This window comes from Dromaius novaehollandiae, chromosome Z (assembly GCF_036370855.1).
Source record: "Dromaius novaehollandiae isolate bDroNov1 chromosome Z, bDroNov1.hap1, whole genome shotgun sequence".
Taxonomy (NCBI): Eukaryota; Metazoa; Chordata; class Aves; order Casuariiformes; family Dromaiidae; genus Dromaius; species Dromaius novaehollandiae.
In genome coordinates, this window is record NC_088132.1 from 33,775,289 (window position 1) to 33,801,097 (window position 25,809).

Here is a 25,809-nt window from a genome sequence, read left to right on the forward strand (position 1 = left end):
GGTGTGTGTGTGCGTGCACACACCTTTGTGTGAGAGAAAGAAATTCTCCGCTCATATACTACTCAGTAGGACCATGTATGAACTTTACCATCAACATCCCCAGCTGAACCTGGACCACACAAAGTACATGCTAAGACTACATTAAGAAGAGTCAGGCAGAGAGGAAATGGTCCTTAAATGCCCACCACATCTCACTTTAGGTAGGTAAGTGGCCGCGATTGTTCACAGGCCAAGAGAAGGCAGGACGTTGAGCTAAGGCGGGGAGCAGTCGCTCCGATCTCCAGGAGCCCCACGAATGCGGGACCTCTGTCAGCCTTGGACGTACCTGGGCTTTTGTAACCAGCACGCGCCAAAGCAACTTCAGGCACAGTGGTGCTGATGTCAAATCCCACTAAGCACAGAGCAGGACTGCATTTTGTATCTGTGGTGCTTGCAATCTCCCATTTTCAAACCTGCAATCAATCTTGCTAAGTAAGCCTTCACTTCACCTTATTATTATACTGTCTGGTGTCACTCGAGATAAGAGGAAAGGTAGAGCCACATATAGTCAAAAACCTTAGATAAACGTTCTTCGCAGAAAGGGCGTACGAGCAAACCGGCCTGCATGCCAGCAGCCCTGCGCTTCCCAGAAAGGCTGAGGGAAGCCGGGGCTGAGCTGCCCACGCTGCCGAGCCAGGAGCAGAGCCGGCTCTCCCGGTGCTGGGCAACCGCTCGAGCGGCCAAATCAGCACCGAGCTCCTGCAAGGAGTACACTGCTGAGCATCACAATGAGGATATAAATTACAGATGTAAAATAACACTGGTGAGAAAATGTTGGCCTAAAAAAGGCTACACCCTAAAGCAGAGCAAACACAATTATCGGTCATTTTGTAAAATCAAATGTTGGGGAGGAATTATTGTAACAACAAAACACTATTGCTATTAATTATGGCAGTGCCAGTAATCTAGTTTATCAGCTTAATAGAAACAGTTAGACTATTAACCTTAAATATAAGGGTGTGTTCAGATTCTTTTTTTTTTTTTTTTTTTTTTAAACAAAGATTCACCAGGAAGAAACACTGAACTAGAAATTAAAAACAATCAAAAAAACCCTAAGCATGCCACAGCTTCTAAAACTCAGCTTAATTAAAGAATTATAGTGATTATTTGAAATTCTTAATTTCAAACAGTCAGAACCTTTCTTCTGCTAACACCATAGCTCTTAATTTCAAACAGTCAGAACCTTTCTTCTGCTAACACCATAGCTCTTAAAGTGAGATGTATAATATCTCTTTCAAAGTTCAGTGAACATACCTGCTCCGATTTGCCCTTGACAGCACATTTAGTTCTTTTATCTTCAGTGACCTTCCAGTGTAACTAAGGCAAAAACAAGCAACAAATAGGCAAATTCAAAGCACTTCTAATTAAATTACAAGATTTTCAGATGTTGCTTATGCAATTATCTATCACAGAACAGATAATTCTACGAAGACTATCTGCTGCAAATGCTTTGCAGGCAACTTTCAAAGATTCAAAGCCATTCGCCCTCTGGGGAGGCCACACTTCCAAACCCATGTGCATTAAGGGAGCTCTGAACCACTGCTGCTGTCTTTTGGGGTACATCATCATGTTTCCCCTCAATTTGCTAATTAAGTTCCCCATAACCATATGCATTAGGGAAATACAACTGTAACTGTTTTAAGTACTTCTCAATTTTATTTACACTGGAGAAAAACAACCACACACACACACACCCCCCAAAGGAAACATATTGGACCAATATACATTATTACACATAGGACTACAGCTCTGATAGTTATAAACACTCATAATTGAAAACCACTTTTATATGCTGGTGAAATTTCCTATCATCATCCCTGAACATTTTGTTCAAATTAAAAAAAGTCATATGAGCGTCTTTCCAAAACATTCTGGGTGGGATTCTGTGCTGTGTCTCTGAGCGTCTGCCTGTGCTCCTGAAGCAGGGAGAAACAGGAGCCCGAGGAAGACTCAAAGCAATATAACCTTGTTAGCAGACTTCTGCATGGACTAAGCTACCCCGAGGAGCCAGCGTCAGCACATCCAGAGGGCTTCTGGCAAGTAAGCTAACTTTGAACAAGCTGAATCAGGTCTCTCCGCACCGCAGCTTGCTGTACAGACACATCTAGAGACATAAAACAGAAGTTGAAACCGAACGGACAGGGCTTGCATCACATTTAATGCGTGTCTGCAGCCTGCCACTCCTGGGTTGTAGGGACAGGAGTACTCCACTATTGAGCATAACTCCAACTTCTCTTCCATTTCAGATTATATTTCTCTCTAATTTAGATTAATGGGAGATGGCCCATTCCTGATAATAAAAAACATGCCTAGGAAGCACCATAGTGGTTTATACCAAAGGTCCCTCTAGTCCACCATCCTGCCCTCAAAAAGAAAATGCCTTAGAAGACCTATAATAACTTCCGTCTTTCCCAATTTCTCATTTCTTCCTCTCATTTGATGGCATGTTATACTTCAAACTGTCTTCTAGAAATAACACACAACCAGCACAAACCTGCAGAGTACCTTCTCTATTAGGTATTGAGTATCTAAAGTACAGTGCTACTGATATCAGAAAATGAAGTCAATATTTGGATTATGATTTTTAAATGGAACATAGTGTATTGAAACGTATACCCACCTCATGCTGCTTTTCAGCAATATTCACCGAGTTTAATGCAAAGATCACTTCTCTGGCTCCTACATATAGAACATCTTTGTCTTCACTTAACAATAAGGTTGAATAGTTTGACACTTCTGATTCATGAAAATGTATTAGTTGGACCTCTGTTGAAATGAAAGGAAAAGAGCACCGCATGAAGAAACACAATCACTTAAGGTCAAGTTTATGGGTCATTTTTCTAAGCTGTCTAACATTCGTTTGATATCTTGAAAGCAACAAAGCTTAGTAGGGACAACACATACAACAGATGAGAGACCTCTCAGGAGCTTGATTCAGCAGCAACAGCATCTCCCATCAGCAGCATCAAAATCCTCAGTCCCCGCTTACCAGTTCAATTGCAAATGCTAAACATTTCCTCCTCTGGTCATCCCCTGTAACTCATGTCTTCCTTCCTTTTTTCTCCACTCATTAATTCCTTTTTGCTACCCTTCCATTTTACACTTCACATCCACTATCAGCTCTTTCCTCACCTTCTCCCCTCTACATATGCACCTGCTGTGGAAAATTTTAAAAAGTTACCACGTTCCTTGCACCTTCCCCAATCTCATAACAATTCCTTTACCTTACCAAAAGAAACCTCAACTTACAACCATAATATAAAGAAGACAGAGAGAAGCTAAAAGGTTTCTTTCATAGTATGTGAATAAGCTGATTTTGAAGTGCAGATTGGAGATAAAATGCACAGGGTTAGAAAGAACTAATGTGAGGGAAAACCAAGATGAAAAGGAAGCAGATAAGAGAAACAGGGAGACATGAGGAAAAATGACAGTGGAATGAGGAAGCATGCAAGCTGGAACAGAATGGTTTGGAGAAAGATGATACAAAATCATTAATATACGGAAATATTTTTTCTGCATGTACAGCCAATGTGGGAGAATTACTGAAAGCTTGGGAGATTGTATTTTGTGCAAGAAACTATCACAAGATTAATTAAACTTTTTTTCTAAAGATATAGGTAGAAAATAATCTATTATTGCTCCCAATTTTAATATTTGGTATTGAACATTTTCAACTAGGAGACTTTGGAAATATTTATTTTAAAGTTGATTTTTAAGCATGTCACTTGGAAGTCTTTCACTTGGCAGGAAAATTTTCCCCAAAAGGATGAACTCATACAACTCCATATGTTCATTCCTCCACTGAACTAAATTGTTACTGCTATTCAAAGCAGGCTTCTCATGTTTGAACGCAAAAATCTTTACCTGACAAGAGACAGGCAGAAATAGCAGGAATGAAAGTAAATTCCATTTTTTTGGAGTAAACTGGATATAGGTCAGTGGTGAATTACATCACTAGTAGTACTACCACTAAATAGTAGCTTGCCAAATTTTAACTACACTACAACACAGGACCATCAAGGAGTTTAAGTAGGAACTAGAAGACTTGCCTAGACCATTCTTTCTGAAAAAGAGTACATCAGCATTTTGTTTATTTATACACCAATAATCAGGAAAAACATTTTCTCGAGCCATCTCATAAATCAGCTCATTGTTATTACACTCCTAATCTCCATTTATCTCTTCCTACAGTATGACTCTTCAGGATTTAACATCTTTCCTCAAGAATGTTTCTTCATACTGCCCATATACCTGGTCTGTCACAGCACACTTGGATAAGTTATGGTTGCTAAGTCCTATGAGTGGTAGAAGGAGAGGAAAAAAGACAAAACTTTTTAAAAACTGGAAAAAAAAAAAAGAAAAAAAAATCTATGCCATGTGAAGTGGGGGGGACACACTCATGAAGAGGAGCAAGTAACTACTTTACAGTCCTTGCTCTAGAGCTCTGTTCTAGCCGAGGCTAAAATTTCAAACAGGACCCCAAGGGAATATCTGATCCTCTTTTCCTTCCTCTGTGCCACATCTGTCTTCTTTTGCTGACTGCATTACAGAAGTTATGAATATTTGCTGAAAAATCAAATATAGGGAATGTCATCTTCTGTTAAAAAAAAAAGAAAGAAAGAAAGAAAGGCTAGATTGTTTCAACTTTAGGCATTGTATAACACAGCTGGAAGAGGGTCAAATGCTTACCCTTCCTCCACTTGGTAATTTTTTTTAGTGCTCAGGAATATTTAGTGTCACTATACTTACATCTCAGTCTTAAAAAAAAAAAAAAAAAAAAAAAAAAGATCACAAAAGAATTATTAGCTAGAGAGACACATATTTCTATCTGTTCAGACTGAAAGTAAAAATAACATAATTAAAACAAAATACATATATTGTGTTCTTCCCTTGGAGCAAACATCAGCTTCAAGATCCTCCAGCTGAGAAAGTCCAATTTGAAATTCCTCCTTTAAAAAAAATCAGTTTTTCAGAACTACTTGAAGAATCTAAAGTTGTAACTGAGTGCCTAAGTAACTTTTGCATATTCAAGTCCTAAGCACTTTAGGAGTTGAGCAAAACCAGCAACAACTGACCAAACTTTCAGCAAGCAGGTTGGCACAGCGCGTGGCTGCAACAAGCTTTGAACCACGCAGAAACCCAGATACTGTAGAATGACGTACAAGACACTATTAAAGTTCTTCTTCTTACCTCTGTGTTCCCAAGTGATCCTTGGTACTGGACCAAATGCTACTGCTACTTCCACTAACAAGCCCCACACCGCACATAAAACGCCTAGAGCCATCTTAAGCGTCCCTTGCTCTCTGGCGCTCCTTGGATAACTGCAGCAGCTAGTGTCTCTTCGGCAGAAGAAATCCTAACTCCAAGCACTATTAGAGATTAGACATTTCAGGGCTTTCAAGCAGTGCTTAAGGCAGGCTGGAACAATCTTCTAAGTATGCGCTTTCAGCAGATCAATTCTTCAAGGGAACGCACATTTTCCAGGATGCTGAATAAAGAGACTGCCCACACTTTCCACAGGCTGAAGAGTTGCTGAGAAACACCACTGAGAACATTCTTCTGTTTGGTTGCAGAAATAAATGAAACTGTGGAGAGAGGAGGAGAGCAAGAAGTAGAAGAGAAAGCAGGCTGAGTATTGCCAAAAATAGCATGTTGTACGCACGGATCTTGAAATACTTCTACAGCTGTCTGCATACTTTAATTTGGATAAAAAGTAAGGAGTACATTAATTGGTGAAAATATGATTCTTAAAAATCCCACGTTACATGATAAACAGGCAGTTATTGAAAGCAATCATTTTCATCTAGAACGCACAGTATAAATATTTTGAACTGTTGTTTACGTTCACTACACAGAATCCTACTCTAATTTGCATATTCTTTCTTTTAACAGTAAAAAAAAAAAAAAAGAAAAAAAAATCCCACCCCTATGAAATACCCAAACCAAGATAACAAAATCACTAAGCCTACGTTCAGAGAGCTACGGACATCAGAAGTAAACTTTGTTAAAAAGCAGCACTAATTTTAAATAGCAGTTATAAAAATCTACTCCATCTCCCATTCTTGGAACCTTAGGAACAGAAGTCTCATTTTTAGCAACGTCTTTTTATGCTACTAATGCACTTGGGTTTGGGGTGGGGGAGAAAGAAAAAATAGCTAAAGAAACAAAGAGCTAACGTGCTATGTACAGAAACAAATAAAGTGAGAAAATGCTTAAATATTAGAAAAGTGCTAGACAGTCACATGAAAGTTGCTCTTTGAGCTGTCAACCCCAGGCCAAAGAAGAGAGCTGTCCTCAGTGATGATCACAAGAACATTCACTTCTTTTTGTGCCATCTTACAAGAGCTTCCACTGCCCCCATCTTCCTATAATCGCTCCTAGGTCAAGACTCTTGCAAGTATTTGCGTTAAGTATGGACTGTTCAGAGGAGAGTGCATCCATTAATCACGAGATTACTGCATTCAGATGAATATTTGGGGACCTTCATATGGCTGTACACTCAGGGAGGGAGCAAAAAGCAAGATGCCCTTTGTAGCAAAGCACAAAATGCACCAGATTGATACTGTGTTATGGCCCGAGAAACCAGTAGGATGCTACTATTAAACATGTCACGACCCAAGACAACCATAAAACCTGGAGGATCTTAAGCATGAGGGCAAGGAAAGATTGAAAAATCCTAACTAATATTTAAGAAGAGGAGCATTTAAGGAGGAGAGAAATAAAAACTAAACAGCAACTGCAGCAAGAACTTCTGCTAGGAGAAGCATGATGCTGACAGCCTCTTTGGGAAGAGCAGGTCTGGGGGTTAAGATGCAGAATCAAGGAGACTCCGGGAACTGCAGGGAGGACCGCACATCTATCTACAGGTACAACCACAGAAATAACATGACTATGTACAAGATGGACAAGTCATTATACCTCGTTTGCTAAAATATCATCAGCAAGGTTAAAAAAAAATTTTTTTGTTTCTCTGTATCTTTACTAAAAAGGACCCCAACATAAAGATAAGCTCGCTTAAGCTGAACTTGGGATTAAAACAACATTTTTTCTTTCTTTCTTTCTTTCTTTTTTCTTTTAAGCTCTAGTATCCCCTTTGGAACAGATTCAACTGTTACAATGGACCGTATAAGCCATTTTGGCTTTTAAGGCATTGTATTTTTAGGAAATCTACTAGGCTCGTTTTTCTGTCTTGCATCTTTTCTGTTTATCGTTATACATAAGCAATTCCATGTTTTGCTTTCCTCATTCATCAGCGTTGCAAGGTAGCACATTCACAAATATCTTGATGTAAGCAGTTTTACAGATAAACATTTAGAGAGTGAACAATAGTTCTATGATTAAGAAAAAAGCAGTTTAGCAATTTTAGTTTAATGGAATTGTAAGGGAAAACAGCAGTTTGAAAAAAGCTTTTGGCTAGTATTTCTATATATTATTCCTTTTTTCATGCAATCCTTGAGTTACTGAAAAGACTCTTCACAGATCTTCACATAGCAAACAGTTCTCCCTTAAGTCCTCCTTTTTTAAAAAAACAAAAAGCCGAAACAAATTACACAGCACCAGTCCCAATTATAAGCAATCATCTGTGTATAATATTATATGGGAGAGGTATTCCAGAGAAGACTTCTAAAGTTCATGAAGTTTTCCAGACTTCAAAATTAAAATAGGATGAGCAAATCCACATCCTCATGATGGAAAATCTTGAGTATCCTTGTTGCCATGGTTATGTTCTTGGGCTAAATTGCCTTCCTCAGAAAAAATAAAATGACAACAAAATCTGAAACAAACTATATTACCTTTCAAAGGAGAAAAAAAAATGTCTGGCTGGGTCAGTTAGTGCTTATTTTCCTGTGTTGCTGGAGAATTTCTCTGACTACACAAAGCAGAAATCTGTCACTTCATTCCCACTGTAGAGTTTTGCAAGATGGCTCCTTTTCCATATTAAAAAGTTTGACTTACAAGAAATTGTCAACAGGGTAAAATTCTGCACATTCAAAAAGGCGACGGGACAGATCACAGTGAACATTAAGTACCAAATCGTGCAAGATCCACTATGTTCTCAACTCCCATTAGTTTAAGTAGAGATGAAAATGCACTCAGGACCTTGTCCTCTGATTTAGCCTTCAATTTAATTACTCTCCCCTCCCTGTGCTGAAAATTATCTGGAATAACTACTTCACTCACATCCTCTGGGAAGTCAACCATAATCTAATATGAACCTGTTTTATATAACACATGGGGTAGAGAAAGAGCAAGAAAAATAACAATGGCCTAATTTCCAAATTAGCTCAGCTCTGTCAGTGTTCGCTTGCTTTGATTAGATCTGAGTGCTTTGCATTTTTGAAAAGTTAGGTCTCCAAAGGCTTTAGGTTTTACTCCTAAAAACAAGCCACAATGTGCTTGAAAACAAGAACACTTAGGAAATAACACAGAAAATTTGAAGTGCTTAGTTATGATTAAATCTAATTAAACTGACAACAGGTCTACCTCTCTTTTCTGTAAAATGATAATTATCTCAGGTAAATTTAAACCTTTTTTTTTTTGATGTTTTGATGTCAATGTCTTTGACATTGTTTTTGATGATGTTTTTATAGCAATGTATTATGATGAATTGGAGCAGAACAATGCATACACTGCTTGCATGTTCTCTCCATAATGCTTGTATTAATGGTGACTAAAAAACAGTGCAACCATAGAAGAAACAATTAACAGAGCTCCTGTCAGTCTGGCAGAGCACAGCTGGAATCTCAGAGCTGTGAAGATTCCTGTGACACCAATAATTTTAGCGAACTGGCAGAAAAATAGGAAAAGAATTGAGTTTCTGCTGTCTCAGAGGAGAGAAAAATGAAATTGTTAGATAAAGAAGAAACTCAAGCTGCCTAAGTTCTATGAGAGAACAACCAATGGAAAATATTAACACAAATTATAAGAGGAGGAAGTTGGATGGAAGATCTCGACTTCTGCTGAGACAGAAAAACATCTGCCCCAACATCACCTCCTTGACCATGCATCATCTAATTATTTGGCAGATCTGTTGGAAGGAAACAGTGCCCTGGGCTGTTTTCTTCCAGAAAGATGCCCACATCCCAAAACACAAGTGCTACAATGGGAAAGCTAACAACCTTGAGAAACCAACCAGAAGACAACAGTTATCTTTCGCATCCTCCATGATGCAAAAGCAAGCTAGCATGGAGAGATATTTGGGGGTAGAAAGTTTCCTCTTTTGCAGATGCCAGTTCAGCAACTCTTATCAGCACCAAATTAATTTATTAATTATTAATAAATTGCACCATCAAATACTCTGAGGTCTATGTCCTCTCCCCCAGTCAACACGGTAAAACTGCATTCAAGTGTAATTCCTGTACACACAATAGTTATCCAAGCAATCAAAACTCTGGAACTCCAAAGTCAGGAAATGCCCAATTTTGCAACCTGATGTTGAAACCTGTATTTTTTTTTTTGTAAAGTAAATACTTATTTGCCTTGTGCAACTTCTGAATTCTGGTCTTTATTACACAAATTGCTAAATGGATGTTTATCTATCTTTGCTAAGAAGCCTTTACCTAATCTGCAAAAAATCTACACTTGAAATGCAAAAAGTCACCATATGAAAATTTACTGGCACACCCACAATACTCAGCATTAGCACTGGGATCTGCATGATACCCAAGAAACTATCGCTTGTATTAATGGAGTAGCTGCTCCCAGGCACAGTAAGCATCCACGTCATCTTCCTCTCATTTATGACTACTCTTTACTCTCCCCCCCGGGTTTTCTTTTCTTGCAATCCGACCCGGCTCTGTGCTGACATTCCCATCTCTGCTTCCTCCCCCCAGACTCGCCTTCCCCTTCTCCTCCCCAACATACCCACTTTCGGTGCTCCCCACCAGCTTCCAGCCCCCAAGCCCAGCCCCCAGCCTGCCACCCCGAGGCCCTAAATCTCCATTCCTCACACATCCACACCTCGGTCTTCTCTCTTCTCTTTCCTTGGCAGCTGCAAAAGCAACACTGATTATACAAAGTGCGGCTAATGTGTGACATCCATCCCCCTGCACCACTCACATTTCACAAACCCTCATAAGACATTTGCTCAGCGCAAGCTGTTTTCATATTACTTCGAAAGACATTGTTTGAGGCCAGCGCTACGTTGGAGCTCTTCCATAACTTGGTGGTTTCTACAGCAGAGTATGCTACAGTAGAGTAGCAAGGGTCACCATTCGTACTCAGAAACTCCTGATACTCCACAGAAGACACATTTACACCATATAACATTCCACCTGCCATATAGGGACAACAAGGAGAGTTCATGCAAAAAGGTCTACAGTGTTTTAAATGCTTATAGACCTGCTTTAGCCACAGTGATTTAAATGCCAGGCAACAGAAAGCACTGAGCTGCCGCTGAAGGCAGCGGGACGTTGAAATGAGTTATAGAAACACTGAGGGAAATCACTGGTATGGCCCTGGCTGGCAGAAACACATCAGTACTCCAAATCATCTGCCCAGATAGCGGGCCTGGCCGTTTTTGATCAAGAAAATGCACAATTGACTTATATAACTGGGCCTCTCACTACCACAGAGGCGTTTATCTTTTAACTCTAAGAATCCATTGCACTTCCAAATAAAGGAAAATAAAAAGGCAGAAAAAGTATGTCAAAAGAAGTACACAACTATATTATTACGAGTGATGCAAGCTCTGATGAGACTTACAACACAACTGATCACCTTCCTCTGGACTAGAAGGAGCATCTTCACATGTTTATACTTCCCTGTGTTTTCCATGAAATTACTTTCGCACCACTCAACTTTTGATGCAAACCAAATGAAGTCTGGACCTCAAAGTAAGCGTTAACTGCCTGGAAGGCATTCTCCCCTTCAGCCAGCAGAGTAAAACTGCTGAAGGTTTTCCAGACAACTTACCATGGTATTTTTAAATAAAGTATTTTAATTATGTGTTTGTAAAAGTTTTACGTTACTGCGATTAGGGATATGAAGGCCAATATGTAGAGATAGGCAAATTTTTCAAGTGAATTGCTTCCTCTGGCAGAAAAGGGTGAGGGGGTTGAATTATTCATCTGACAGAGGGCATAACTTGTAAGCTTTCCCAAAATAACTTTCTTCAAAGGCTTTCCAAAACTTTGACAGCATAGAGACCTGCTTCAAGGTTTACTGATGCCCATTTGATAACAAAAATTTATTATTCATTTCAAAAACAAAAACACACAGACGCAGAACTCCCATTGCGTGATTTTTCTCAACCCCAATTTTTTCCAATTTGCTCAAAGTTTTTGTTTCCAAAAATAGAATTTGAAGGAAAAGTGAGCAATGCTTACATTTTAAGCAATCAAAGTGACACAGTAAGAAACATACAATTTACCTTAGACAACACAGCTTTATTTACATATTTATTTCAGACTCGTAGGGACAGGCAGGAAATATCCTTTGTTTTAGTTCTCATCCTTTCACAACCTCAAGCACATCGCCATTTTTAGACTGTCTCATGAAAAACATGATTTTTAAACAATTTTTTTTTAAACTATACAGTACAAGTGAACTCATTTTTTGCCGAGGTAAATTAAAACCTCAAACTAGCAGAGCAATAGCCCTTAGTGATTGTTTAATATCAATGTAAAGCATGGGACTGTTTATATTTCAGGCTGTATTTTAAAGTTGCCAAGTGCTTACAACTTAGATGAAGCTTTTTAAAGATAATCTGATGTGGTCTTTACCTACACCACAGAGTTTGCTGGAGGATGCGTGTTAGTGCTAGAAGAGGAGAAAAATTCTGAGTAAACTTAAATTCTCAGTTCTAAGTTCTGCCTAAAATCTTTAGGTTGAAACCTTCTGTGAAGACAGAAATTGAACATTTTCTCGATCCTGCATGTTAAATGCACCACTAAGTAGTACTCATGAAACGAAGGCCTGTTTGAGAGCAGGGAGTATTTCCTAAGTTGAATGGAACACTAGAAGAGATACCTTTCCTTTTTCAAAATTTCAAAATTCCTTTTCTTTTTCTTACTGCCATGCCGGAAAAAAGCAAAGATTACAATACAGCAAATAGGAGATTAAAATCCCCATTTTTCAAATGATTATGAGTCGATTGTTATGAGTATTCTGTTAGTCTTCAACTCCAAAGAGCAACAGGAAAGAGCAAATTGGTTTGCCTCTGTTTGTCTTGTGAAGAAAAAGAAAACAAATTTTGGCCTTGGACAGCTCAGCATCTGAGCTAGCAGAAGTTGCACGCACTGCAGCTGCAGGTCGGTCCTCAGCCTAGCTGTGCAGAAGGGAACTAGACAGAAAATGTTAATGTAAAACCACATAGATGAGCAGGGGGATCCATCCACAGCTGCAACATTTGCAGCCCCTTCTGCTAATCTGGATGTTGAGCTGTCTCAGAATCAGAATTCAAGAGCTACCCAAGAGAGGAAAGGGTCTTAAGACACTTTTCGGCCTTACCCCTGGGCTCTACCACATATTGAACCCAAATTATGACAGTGGCAGTGCTGCAGCAAGAACTGTTTAAATGACAGACTGAAAAAGTCTCTGAAATTCCAAGTCCCCTTTCCCCTACCACCTAAACATACTTTCACAGTAGAAAGTAACAGCCAGCTTTTTCCTCAGTGGGGCTCATAAGACTGAGGCTGCCATTCAAAATTATTTAAAGATGCCTACCGGCATTTAAAGATGCCTATTCTCAAAAGTACTTCTCTTTAAATCAATAAGCACGTGTGCTTTACAAAAGCTCTGCTTGGTACCTAGGAACACCTTCATACACCCAAATGTCTCTGAAAGCAAATCCAGTACCTCATACACATAACCTATATAATACGGTAGAAGGGTAATCCTGAACGGGACCTTTCAGTGGTAACTAAATAACAAGTAAACATGTAGTACATTAATAAGTAAAATAAATCCCTTTCTGATACATGTTGTGAGAACTATTCTGAAACAAAATAAAATAAAAGTCAAGCTTACCATTAAATCCTTATCTTATTTACATTTTTCCACATGAATTAAGGGCTTAGTGTTCTTGCTCAATCATACAGTCCATTTACTTGTTTCATCAACAAGCACACATCTAACACAGCTACTGAGAATGCAATAGCAAGGAAGGAATAAGTCACATTTTACAGTACCTGTCACCTCCTGGAACCTCCCACACACTTCTGGAATTGGAGAACCGTCAGAAATCCTCCTTTTCTGCAAAGAGATAATAAATGGAGCTTGACATACATTACCACACAAACCTGAAGCACAGTTTTGATATGGAAATTTTAAGAAATCCTCCCACAGAGTTTGGCTTACTCAGTTGAGTGACTGCTTCTGACAGAAACCAGAGCCGATATATTTGTATCAAACGAGTCAAGATTCTGACATTGCACTTAATATGAAAAACTATTAAGTAGTCCTGGGAAAAGGCACACACACCAGCCCTTTTCAAATTTGATTTGTTCCCTCTCTGCCAAGTTGGCCTGTAACTGCTCACTACAGAATTATTTAGTGTTTGTGTTAGTAGTACATCTTGGTAAGGATTTGGGACTCTCTTTACTCTGGGTACTGAACAGGCAAACGTTCAGACAGTTTAGACACTGGCCAATCCCACGAACAACTAGCTTATCAAATCTATATAAAGTAATGCCAAAATTCTCTAAGCGACTAACTGGTTGTACTACGCATAAGCTGGAACAAGAATGTCTGGATACTTATGATAAAACCTAGCCTATTTACGTATTTATCTTTGGTATAATCAAAGGCAATGGTGGGCCACTCTGAAGCAATCATGACCGGGCAGATGAAGCATTTATTGTAACATCATTTTAGGCAATATACTTTTAATAATGCAGATTTATAATACAAGTTATATCAATTTGTATGTAGCATGAAATAGCTTCTAATGCTCACCCCATTGATTTTAGAAGGATGTGGACTACTTGTAGGGTAGTACTTTTAATGCAAGTCACCGTAGATCAAATCTACACTCAAATCTCAGTCTAAATCTCAAATTTCACTGAAGTCAACAGTAAGAGAGTTCTCATAGATTTAAATGGGAAGAGAACGCATCTGAAAATTTCCATTCTACATCCGAAGGGTTAATTCCTGATCCAGGGGGTCAGAGTGAAAGGCTGACATGATAGAAGGCCCCAAAACACCCAGACCAGAGACACAATTATGAGAAACTGAGCTCAATATTTCGGGTCTCCAAGGCAAGAGAGAGGCTGTACAGAGTCTTTTCAGGCTATTCTCTCTGCCCTGCTCTTCAATACAGCCCATTTTGCGACTGTCAGCAAGTTAGTAGGTATTAAATAAGCCCATCAAACCCTACTTTTGCTACAGAAAAACTTTTTCTCTCCACAATTCAACATTTTGGGGGTTGAAGAGAGAGGAATCTCTAAGACTTTCCCACACCACTTTCTGGACTTGATACCCCATGGAAATCTGCTGTCAGTCTATATTATTACATACTGGATATTTTTCACAAGCACTGGAAGGTCATAAGCAGTTTATTTTTGCTGAAGAAACAATTGTCTGCCTTTCATTTTGCTTGAGAAAACAGAACAGGCAAACAGTGACTCATTCTGCAAATAGGAAGCTCTCCATAAACTAGCTCACACTGTGGCATCTCTATGGCTGTAGCTACTTAATATTTAGGTGGAAAGTTAAAATCCGTAAATATTGCTCCTTGACACAATAGGCCCGTGCTTGCTACTGTGATATTATTAACTGGAATTTTCAGATCCTAGATTGCTTCTTTACTGCTCACTGCTACAGAATAAACATTCTTTTAAACATCCAGCTTAACTGCAGGTACATTAAAAGGAAGAAAAAAAGGAAGAAAATCTCTTTCGCCTCTACTGGGCGATGTCTTCTAATAGTCTGTGAATTGTACAAGCACTTTCATTACAATAAAGCACTCACATTAAATAAATAGTTAGGCAGCAGGTGTCAAACTGCTCAAGCAAGCTGACAGCAAGCTTTGCAGAAAATTAACTGACCAGCAGATTTCAGCAGCTCCTAAATATGGCCTATCGCAGTGTCTTCCTTAGCCCAGGATACAAGGGCTAGATAGAGCCATTCAGATCACAGAAGTGCAAGCGTGAGTACGTGGAAACCTACTAACACCAAGAAATGAAACGGCAGCAGAAAAGCCTGGCAAGAGTTTCATTACGACAGAATGAAGCCATAAAAGATGCAGGAGCTGCAGCTGAGCTCAAAAACTTGTCTCCTAAGAGCGTTTCTTTTCTCTTTGGGACTTCCTCTTGCGAAGGGCGAAACTGCCTCCCAACTAAGTAGCGTTGTTTTTTGACATGGAAGCCCACAGATTGAGAGCCTGGTCGGAGGACAGCAGAGCACAGGCGAAGGTCAGTGCGCAGCACAGGTAGATGCTTCTCCTTCGCTCACGCCTCTGTTGGCTGCCTGTCCGGGCAGCGGCAATAGTCCTCCCAGACAAGTAAAATAACGAGTCACAGCTTGCCAGAAGCTATGTCGCCACTGCACACAGTAGGGAAGCAGGGCTCGAACGTGAAATTAATGTTCATGTAAATACTGAGAGTTCTCAGGCACCCTCCAGGTCCTCCTGTTTGACCTAAACCTCTCAGGCGAGCCTTTAAAACCGGCGTTGCGAGAACTGCCTAAAAACCCGAAACGCTGTCAGGTCTTAAGAGAGAGTAAAAATCCTGTTTCAGTGTAAACCTGGGGAAAAAAAACTGTTTCTTCTGGAAATAACTACTTGAACTTTGGTGGGGGGAAGGCCAATGAACAACAAAAAAGTTACACCATGAAAAGCTCATTATTTTGACAACTGTGACTAAGTCCTCAAAGATTAAAGAAAACACCTACTGGATTATAAATGAAAGACAGCCTGGAATATATTATGGAGAATAACATGATAGTCACCTTAAGGAAACTTTACATAAAAGAGCAGCAGTCTTTCACATATATATGTGTACATATATATATTTATTTATTTTAGAATTTTCTTCTAACCTGTCCAACACCACAACAGATTAACCTATTACAAGTACTTCTGCCTGTCAAGGAGTACCTGCATTAAAGCAACAACGACTGCACTACTTCATTCTTTGTATCAATTATCATCTGAAGCATTTCTTTAACTCCTTATTCAAGCATATACTTGCTGCAAATAAGTCCTAGAGAGTCTAAATAGGAAAAAAAAAAAAGGGAAAAAGGAAATATAGAAGGAAGTTAGCTCATAAGTACATTTAAAATACACTCAGAAAATTCAATAGATTCTGGGGTAACAGAGGCAGATTTTAAGTTTGGAAATGTTAGCACTAGTACAACATCATCCACCCATCTTACCAAAACACAATTTCCAGATCAGAGATGCATTTGCTACTTTTACTTCCAGTCAGCCATAACCTATGTGCAGGCTAGTTTTCTCAGAAAGACTATTTTAAACATGCATACAGAAGCCATGGGTTAAGAATAAATAACTATGAATAACTAAACCCACACAGCGTTCTCCACAGACTACACGCTAAAGATGTTCTTGCGAATAGTCTGTATGGTTTTTGAGTTCTAACAGAAAGCAATTTAGGAAAAGGTAGCTTGTGGCTACAAAATTTAAAAACTGTAATACCTATTATCAGCACTTTATTTTAGTAATTGGGCATTTGACATTTCAAAACAATTGTTGGTTACTGTAGCAATTTCTGTAGTTCTGGCCCGTTCATGGGACTGGTCACCTTGATGATACCTACTAATCACTAGTGCAAGGAGGGATCGCAGGGGCAAGAAAAGACTGTTGAGTAACAAACACACTACAAGATTTACAGAGCAAAGCCAAAAATGTTTTCCCCTCCCATTCCCACTTGTGAAACTTTCCTTTTCACAAACACATTTTATTTCAAACAACCATTTCCTGGCCTAACAACCCCCCACCATTTTTTCAAAAGACCACATTAAAAGAGAGATTCACTTGCCTTGTGCTTTTCTGACTTTACATGAATTAGTTTTAAATTGCAGAAGAGCCCTATGGTAGTCCAAGTTTTGTACTAACAAAGTAAAATATCTTGCATCTCAAGCAATCATTTTAATCTAGCCCAAATAAGACTGGGATCTTCAGCTTTCAAATTCCTGGTCACCCTGACACTTCCCAAACCTTACAAGCATCCTCAAAGAGGCTACCGTGGAGAGGAGGAGTCCAGCTGTGATATCAATCCCTCCAGCATTTAAGTGACAAACTACGAATAGGTAGGTTGGGTCAGCTATTACTGCCATCTGAAAATGAGGTTCCCCCACTTTTAAGGGTATTAAGAGAAACTGTATTTAAGCAACCCAACTTCCACACCACCAGGCTGGAGCATGTGTCATACTGTGTATGTATCCCTAAGCTTCTAGGAAATAAAGTCAAATCCTTTCTTCAACTTTCCTGCAATTATATTATATAAAGATCAACGCAAGAGTAACTATTTTAACAACACGTTAATTAAAAATGTACTAAATTTCTAAATTTAAATTTCTAAATCAAATGCCAATAAAAATAAAGGGCACCAGAACTATAAAATGTAAGATGAAGAGCCACAGAGCGCTAGAGAGAAGAAAGGAGGAAACAACTGCACAAAGAAAGTAGCAAATACAGCTTCAGAGTCAACTTTTTAAACCACTGCTTTATAAACATGTAAAATTTGTGTGTACAGATACATTAGGGAAGCAGAAGCTCTTTCAGATGAACTATCAGAATATTTTATGCGGTCAATAAACAAGGTACTCTTAAAAGAGCAGAGATCATTGGGAGTATCCCCATATTCAACACATTTTTACCTCAATAGGGTCAATACAGAGGAGACAATCACCTCCTCTCTCACCATGTATGCACCATCTCTTATTAATCTACAAGGTCTCCTTCTTCCTTTCTCAGGAGCAAAAAAGAAAAAGCAAAAAAGAAAAAGCAAAAAAGAAAAAGCAAAAAAGAAAAAGCAAAAAAGAAAAAGCAAAAAAGAAAAAGCAAAAAAGAAAAAGCAAAAAAGAAAAAGCAAAAAAGAAAAAGCAAAAAAGAAAAAGCAAAAAAGAAAAAGCAATCCAGACAATGTTTTGCTGGTGCTAAAATCTGAACAAGGAGAAACAGAAGAGCCTCCAATTCTTACTTTAAGTATTCAATGAAAGAAGATCAGAAAAGTTTAAACACTGCTTAGAGTTTTGGTTAATGCTTCTACACAGTGAACAAGCTGCATTACAAGAAACTCAGAGCGTGGGGTGGAGGGGTGGGAGGGAAAGGAAGGCTGCACTACAAGCTCTGCTTCACAGGTCTTATCCAAAAGACTATCAGCTGCCAATTATGTGGAAATGCTTCATAATATTAAAAAGAGAAGTGAATGAGTGTCATTTATTTCCATATGCACTATGACCCAGGAACCCAGAAAAGCTAAAACAGCATGCTGTAATGTACCATCTAAATTTTTAATAGCTTTGATCACATCTCCTTTTGTCCATTTTCAAATATTTACTGCTCTAGCATTCCTTTTTTGACTTCCTTTGGCTCCTTGCACAGCATGCACTTACCACTGTTCATAGGTGACAGTTTAATTATATTCACTTCAAGACACTCATCTGAACATTAAGATTGCAAAACACCCAGACGTTCCTCCACAATGGTTCCATATTTAACATTTTTCAACTCTGTCTTGACCTTTTCCCCCCCATCTTGCCTTGACAAACGTATGGATATCTTCCAAAACTGAAGAGAATGAAAAGACATGCAAGTGATTCTATAATGCATAAGCAACAGAGTATTTTATCATCACGATGAGGTAAAAAAACCCTATCCTTCAGTGACAGGTTCGAGGCTTGCAAAACAGTATAGCAAGTTATGCCAGCAACTGACCTTAAAGTTTTTTGGCTCTCACAGGAGGCAAATACACAAGCCACCTTCTCCAAAGAGCGAGAGGTTTTCAGTACCAAAACAGCCTAAGCCAGTCTGCCTGTTCAAAACACCCTCCCGATAACCTTATACATACCCATATCCACCGAGAACAGCATGCGTTGCCCAGGAGAAGCTACGTCGAGGAGGCAAAAAGGCAGAGAGAGTTCTTCAAACATGTCCGAAAACTGAATCACTGCCTTGTTTTTCTTGAAAGTGAATTAGCAGTAGGTGGAGAAGGAAGAAAAGGAGGAGTAATTTTTATCTCGGTACGCGAGATAAACATGGGATTTCTCCAATCAGCACAGCAAAGCTTTTTACCGCTTACTAAAGAAAAGCTTTGGTACATCCCAGGATGTACCCGTCTGTCCCAAAGAGGATTCTGCACCAAAAATATGGGCAACTTCAAGGAGTCACTTGCCCTGGTTGTATAAGACAGCACAGCTTCCCCAAGGGAGCTGCGCTGGGTTACTGAAGCAGGGAACTTGAACCAAGTTATTCAAAGCAGGGGAAAAATAACAAAAACAAAACTTTTCTGTGTGGGGCTATATGAAATTCAGAAGTTGAACCTTGCAGCAGTATTTACTATGAAAAAAATGATTAAAACTCACAGGTGGAATTTACCCCATTTTTGTGAAAACAAAACAAAAGTTTTCATGTGCACAAAACCAAAAAGCTATAAAAGAGGATTTCCTCAAGCTTTACGAGTTATGTAAGGACATCTCTGACTTATGAAGACAGGTACAATTTACTGTGCTTCTGGATATTCCCATCTCATTGATCACGTATTACTTTTCACTATAACACACACAACTTTTAAACCCATTTTCCTCTGTCTCATGTCCAGCTGCACAAAGTTGTATCTCTAACAAGAATGTCATTAGACTGGTCAGGCTGAGACATCATACTGTGTTAAAAATATGCTTGTTTAAAACAACCAGGAAGGACCACAGGATTTTTGAAAACTCACACATTCCTGAACTCTACTGGATTGCATTCATAATTTCATTTGATACAAAAGAACTGTGACATAAATTAATTTGCAATAATAATTTGAATTTTCAGTTTTAGATGTGAAGAGAGCATTAAGCAGCTCCCAATGCTGTTTCAAACGCCGTTCCATTCAGCTGCTCCTGCCCACTACACACAGCTAACTCTGCATTTGATATGAGTCATGCTGGCTAAACAAGAAATGCTGTACAATTTTTTTCTACATCAGGCATGCACATATGTTGAAGGAGGTACGGGAAAGCCCTCCTTTGAAATGCCAGCTCTGTTTTGTTAAATTAAATTTTATTTATATTACAACTACCGAGTCTCTCTCAAAGGCTGTTGATTCTCTCTTTCACAAATACGTGTGGAAGCCAGTGTTCCCGTGCAGCACGCCTTCTGCTTAGTAAACTCCCTTTTCTGCAACCAGCTTCAATGCTCCCCTTTGCGTAGAGGAAGCAGAGGGTTTGCAAGAGTTACCCACAGGAGAGGGGCTTCAGGTCCTTGTTCGCCATCGACCAGCCACAGGACTGCAGCTGCACAGGGAACTCACCCACATTAAAGCCAGTGGAGTTTCTGAGTTTGTTTCCACTGGGAATCTGCCTCAAAAGATTAACAAAACAATTAACAAAAGACAACTGATAATAACTGGTATTTTCCCACTAGTCTGTTCATTCCCATATTAATGGAAAAGATGCAGAAATGTCTTATTTTTACCTTCCCTTCCATTCTTTGATATCTGGCCCTTGGACGTAAGGTTTCAAATCTTATCTTCAGATACAGGATCAAGAGCCTCAAGCAGCAACACGATTTCTCCTGCATTGACATCACCCTGACTAGACACATTTGGTTCTCAGACCCAGCCTATCCCAAAGCCATTGCTCTTTTGCTCTTTTTCCTACAGTATTCCACTTTTAGGTATTTCACTACTTCAGTACTTGGTAATAGACCAGACAGTTTAAAAATTTTCCTGCAAGAACACTAGCAAATGGCAGGTTCCCCAAAACCGTCTGTAGGTATAGCCTGTCATCCGCACCTCTGTCCATATCCTCATCCACTTGTGAATACCACGTTCAAGCCTAGATAGCACCTGTAGACCAGTAAGAAGATACATGAACATCTTAGTTTTAAGACACACACAGATTCAGCAATCTGGCAAGGTGAGCGGCTTAAAAACTATCCCCTGCTCCCAAGACAGGACTGGAGGAAATGAGGATGACTGCTCTTCCTCCTTACAGTCGCAAGGAGCTCTGGCCAGAGCTCCAGGCATATGTCCCGCCGAATGAAGCCAGAAGCTGGGTACTGGAGAAGCAGTCCTGCCAAGCCATTGCCGCAGGACCTTCGCCCGTCCCCTGGCCCCGGCCTCCCTCACCTCCCAGCCCAGGCTCATGCCACAGTGCAAACATGGGGGGGAAGCAGGCTGCAGAGCTCCTGTAGGTGAAAAACAGCTCTGGGAAGGCAGCAAGTTAGTTTAAATCCACCCACAATGCCTCTTTCAGCAGCGGTGCTGGCTTAGATCAGATTAAATGCACGCAAAGAGCAGCTTTAGGAGACAGCACGTCTGAGCCTTCCTTGGAAAAAATGGAGTGGGAAGTGCTTCACCTACTCCAAGCCCTCCCATCTCACCTCAGAGCTCAAGCACGAAAAAACAAGCAGGAGTTCAGGGCTCCTGGCCTGCAGAAGAAAGTGCTGAAGGTTTCGGGTTGTGCAGCATCAGGCCCATGACCCACGTACCGCAGGAGCTGCCCTCTCTGAGGCGTCCCAGCAGCTCTCTGCAGCACTGCCTGCTGGAAGTGATCTTCAAAAGGAAAAATAGTTAGAAAGCTACCTGAGGGGCAGGGCTGCGTCTCCAACTGTAAACACTGCCCTTTTCCTACTGTGGTATCATTGTAAAAACAATTCGCTTTATTCTGTCAAGGATGAGTAACAAACTACAGTTCCTTCTTGTCAGCTAAACTCCAGCCACGAGGGTGTTACTTTTACCTTTACTTTTATGTTCACGATATTCGGCCTCCTCTGGCAAGTGCACATATGGTAGGACGACTGCATGCCCCAACCAGCCCCACACAAATCAGGACATAGGAGGTTTAGGGGCAGAAATCAGATCACACTGCAAAGGTCATTTTAAAAACCTGAGATCTTGACAGGACATTAGTCCCCAATAGCAGATTGCAACCCACATTTTTTTTTTGGCAGGCACCAGAATGCAGTAAAATAGCTTTAGGGAAATCATCGTTGCCTCATAACAAAATCACCTAAAGCAAAGAGCTTCGGTGATAAGCACTTTAAAAGGTTTGGTATTTTTTGTTATGTTTAAGGTAACTTTAGCTCTGGGAAACGTTCCGTATTTTTCACACTAAAACCTCTAAAGCAATACTGGCCATTTTTCGACGCCGAAACATAACCAAGCTTACTCTTGGAAGAAGCTGAGAAGGAAAAAGCTGCTAGTGCTTTTCACAGATAGCATGAACACAGATTTTCCTAACTATGGTTAGATAATTACGCTGCTGCTCACTAACCTTAACTATTCTTTAAACTAACTGGCTAGGGACACTGCACACTTCCATAGGATATTCAAAGCAGTGATACATACCAGCAGCTACAAAAAAAGTTTGTGCAGAATGGAAACTTGTTAAACACAGGTGTTTCATTGCAGGATTTGGTTAGCAGCAACTTGGTTAGCAATGACTCAGTCGGAGTTTGAACAACTAACTTCAGCCTTGGGAGAACTCACAAAAATACTGTGATTTATCACGTGCTACTACATCCACTCTATTAGGTTGTAACTTATCAACCAAATCTACTCCTGCCTCAGAATAAGCCTTGTGCTGACATTAATAATGCAAAGGTCACTTTGACCTTTAGCTAATAACTGGATAGCAGTTTTTTACCTATATTACCTCTTTCTGTATGTTCAAAAACACAGGTGCAGACCTTTCAGTATAAATACTTCAGATTTCACATCAAATTATGTGCGAGCATGTCAGCAACAGGATTAATAGGAGCTTTGCTTGCAGAACATTCTCATGAGCATTACTGGGATTTTAACTCCTGCCAAGCCTAAAATGAGCTTTTTCTTATGCCAAATGAAACAGTGCAGAGAGTCATTATTACACTTGACAATTAACTTTTAAGGATCTGTTTGTGCCATCATTAAGGACATTATGAAAGGGAAGATAGACATGAGAGTCACATACTACAGAGGTTCTGTCTCAAAGTTTATTGACAAAACAGATAATTACGGCAAGTTTCTAGCCCTTGAACACTAACAAAGTTTTATTACAAAAAGCAGAACTGTGAAGTTATATGAAAGCATTAATCAAAGGCAAGACAAAATTTATGTGCGTCCTTAAAGGTTTACAGCTCTACAATGAAACACAAAGTCTTTTTTAGGGGAAGCTGACCTCAAAATGCAACAGTAGCCATCCATATCTTATCTCAAATCTGAGCCCGCCCCCTCCCCAAACCCCTCACAACTTTCATGTTTCAAATGTCAAGATGGAAAAATTAGGTTATGCTCAGTCATATGCAAAATTGAATCACCATCTAGACAGATTTGCCAGAGAATTCAGTAGCAATTAATTTTTTGCAAGTGTGAAAACAGATACTTTAGAGATACTCAAGTTGTTACCTGTTTCTATGTAACCTTTTACAGTGTACTGTTTTCAACAGCTACAGGAATCACACCATCAAAAGATACAAAAAGAAAAGGAAAACATCCTGCACACAGCTAGGTGGTTTTCTGTTGCATGCCCCCAAAACAGCTGAAGGAAAAAACCTCAAGAGTATATTGTAATTGTATATACTACAATCATAATTCCGCATTTCAAAATACCTTTCTAAAGCGCCCTTACTATATCAAGGAACAAACCTTTGGCCCCTTACACTTTGTAAAGTAAATGGGCCATTTATCTCAAAATGGTCATTCTGTATTAATTGAAGTTTTTAGCTGAAGGGCCTCTGTGGACATATTCATTTCATAAATCTAAGTTTCAGCGGTTACGCAGCTGATTTGCTGAAACAGTTTCATCATTTTTTCTAGAATAAGGACAGATTTCCAACTGGAGGCAAATCAATGATTCTTACTAAATACTACTTTCCTTTTCACTCTCCCTCCATTCTTCCTCCAACATTTTTCTCCATCTAACTGGAATTATACTTTATACTACAGCAAGAGTACATAACATCAAATGAAAACACTGGCTGAATATTAAAGCATGAGCTTAGGTAGGTCATCTTATTTATTTATGAACAGGTGAACTTCTCACATTAGCCTTCTTTTCAGCAAACTGTTGATTATAGCCTTACAGAAGTCTAAAAAAAAAAAATTTTTTTAAAGTTCAAAAACACTAATCTTAAAATTTCCTAGAGGAGGGGCAGACCCCAGCATAGAGAACTGAAGTCTACTACAGATCAACTTGCTTTTCTTAAGTAGCTTTTGCAGATCTCTTAGATGACATCCATGGTACCCGGAGGTATATAGAGCACAAGCTCAACACCACTATTCCAGATTAACAATTATTTATTAGCTGTTTTGCTACTGGTCTTCTACAGTTTGTTATTTTTGTTAATATTTTTGTTCCCTGTCCAACTGTTTGCTAATGTTCTTTGCTTACTAAGATAAGATTTTAAATGGCAAACTTCATTTAAGCTTCCTTGCTCTTAAAGGCTGCAAATGTATTTTTACTACACAAAGATGATTACCAGCCTTAACAACAGATTCATCTTGCAGTGACACACAAAAAACTGCATTACAGCTTGTCTGCAATAGTCTGAGAAGTCTAGTGGCAAGGTCGGCCGATTCTGCATACCTCCAGGCACAGCATAGTCTACTCCTTACTGACCTAAAACTTGAATTATTCCCTTTGATGAGGCCCAAAAGGAACAGCTAATCCTGCAGAAGAGATATAGGTATCAAGTATCTATGCTCAAACAGCTTCTCTGTCTTTCTCATATGGGGGTATCACACATTTTACAGTTAGCTCTTTTGAGCAATGGCACTTTAAAACTATCAAAATACATGAAATTTTTTTAAATGCTAACATGCTTTGAAAGACTGGTGGCACATCCAATGTTTAAGCGACAGCCAGCGGTCATGCAACTGCACTACAGCTGACCCCCCCCAGGACTTCTAGCAAAGCACTGTCACTCTGCAGGTTGTCTCTGATGATAGGAGCTGACATCACTCTTCAGCAGGAATAAGGTCTTTGCGTACACATTTTCTGTTAGCCTGAAAGGAGGACTTCAGCTGTTAACATTTACAAATATTGTTTTTAATTAAACTTCTGCAAGATAATGATATGTAGCAGAGGAAAGCTAACCAATTAAGTTTATTTTATCGCCGCTTTGACATACATGAGAGGCTTCATCTTGTTGATATATTTTCACCATACCACTACTGATACATATGAAACCAAAGCTTTCCTATGTCTCATAACGTCTCTCAGGATGTGGTTGCTTCACTTACCCTACTATAGGGCTTTTTTGCAGGATTTCCTGTGGGAGTCCTCGCTGTCACAGCAGTGAGGTTTCACAGGGGGCTTCCATAGGAAAGCCAGGGCGTTTCTAAGAACACATGCCCCAAACACGATGGGCTCAGGTTCTGCCAAAGACGAACTGCTGGCTAACAACTCCATCCGACCTCTCTGTGGGTCACAGGTCTTTTCATCCCAGACCCAGGACTTCTCAAAAGCACTTCTTTCCCAATGTTTTAGGTACATCTCCAGCTCTCTCAGACATATGTTAGAATTAACTTTCCCTGATATACACCAGTGCAGTTGTCAGTTCCCCGCTTGGGAGAAAGCACAAAACCACTCTGCCTCCGAGGGACAAAACCACCACAAAACCAGGAGAAGTCTACCATGCCTGGGGAAACGGCTCCTCAGCCGACAGCACCGTCAGCTCCC

General features: G+C 39.6%; 1 protein-coding gene across 8 annotated transcripts in view; it reads right to left on the reverse strand.

Annotated features, from left to right (window-relative positions):
* The window catches only part of LOC112978767 (semaphorin-4D), a 104,281-nt gene that overhangs the window by 32,668 nt on the left and 45,804 nt on the right, over positions 1–25,809 (reverse strand). For all 8 annotated transcript variants that reach the window (XM_064501418.1, XM_064501417.1, XM_064501416.1 and 5 more), the window contains exons 3-6: positions 13,170–13,233; positions 5,230–5,624; positions 2,660–2,805; positions 1,294–1,356 (exon numbers count right to left, since the gene is read on the reverse strand). In XM_064501418.1, the coding sequence (XP_064357488.1) occupies positions 1,294–1,356; positions 2,660–2,805; positions 5,230–5,323 (303 nt within the window). In that variant the 5' untranslated portion in view covers positions 5,324–5,624; positions 13,170–13,233. The remainder of the gene's footprint in view (positions 1–1,293; positions 1,357–2,659; positions 2,806–5,229; positions 5,625–13,169; positions 13,234–25,809) is intronic.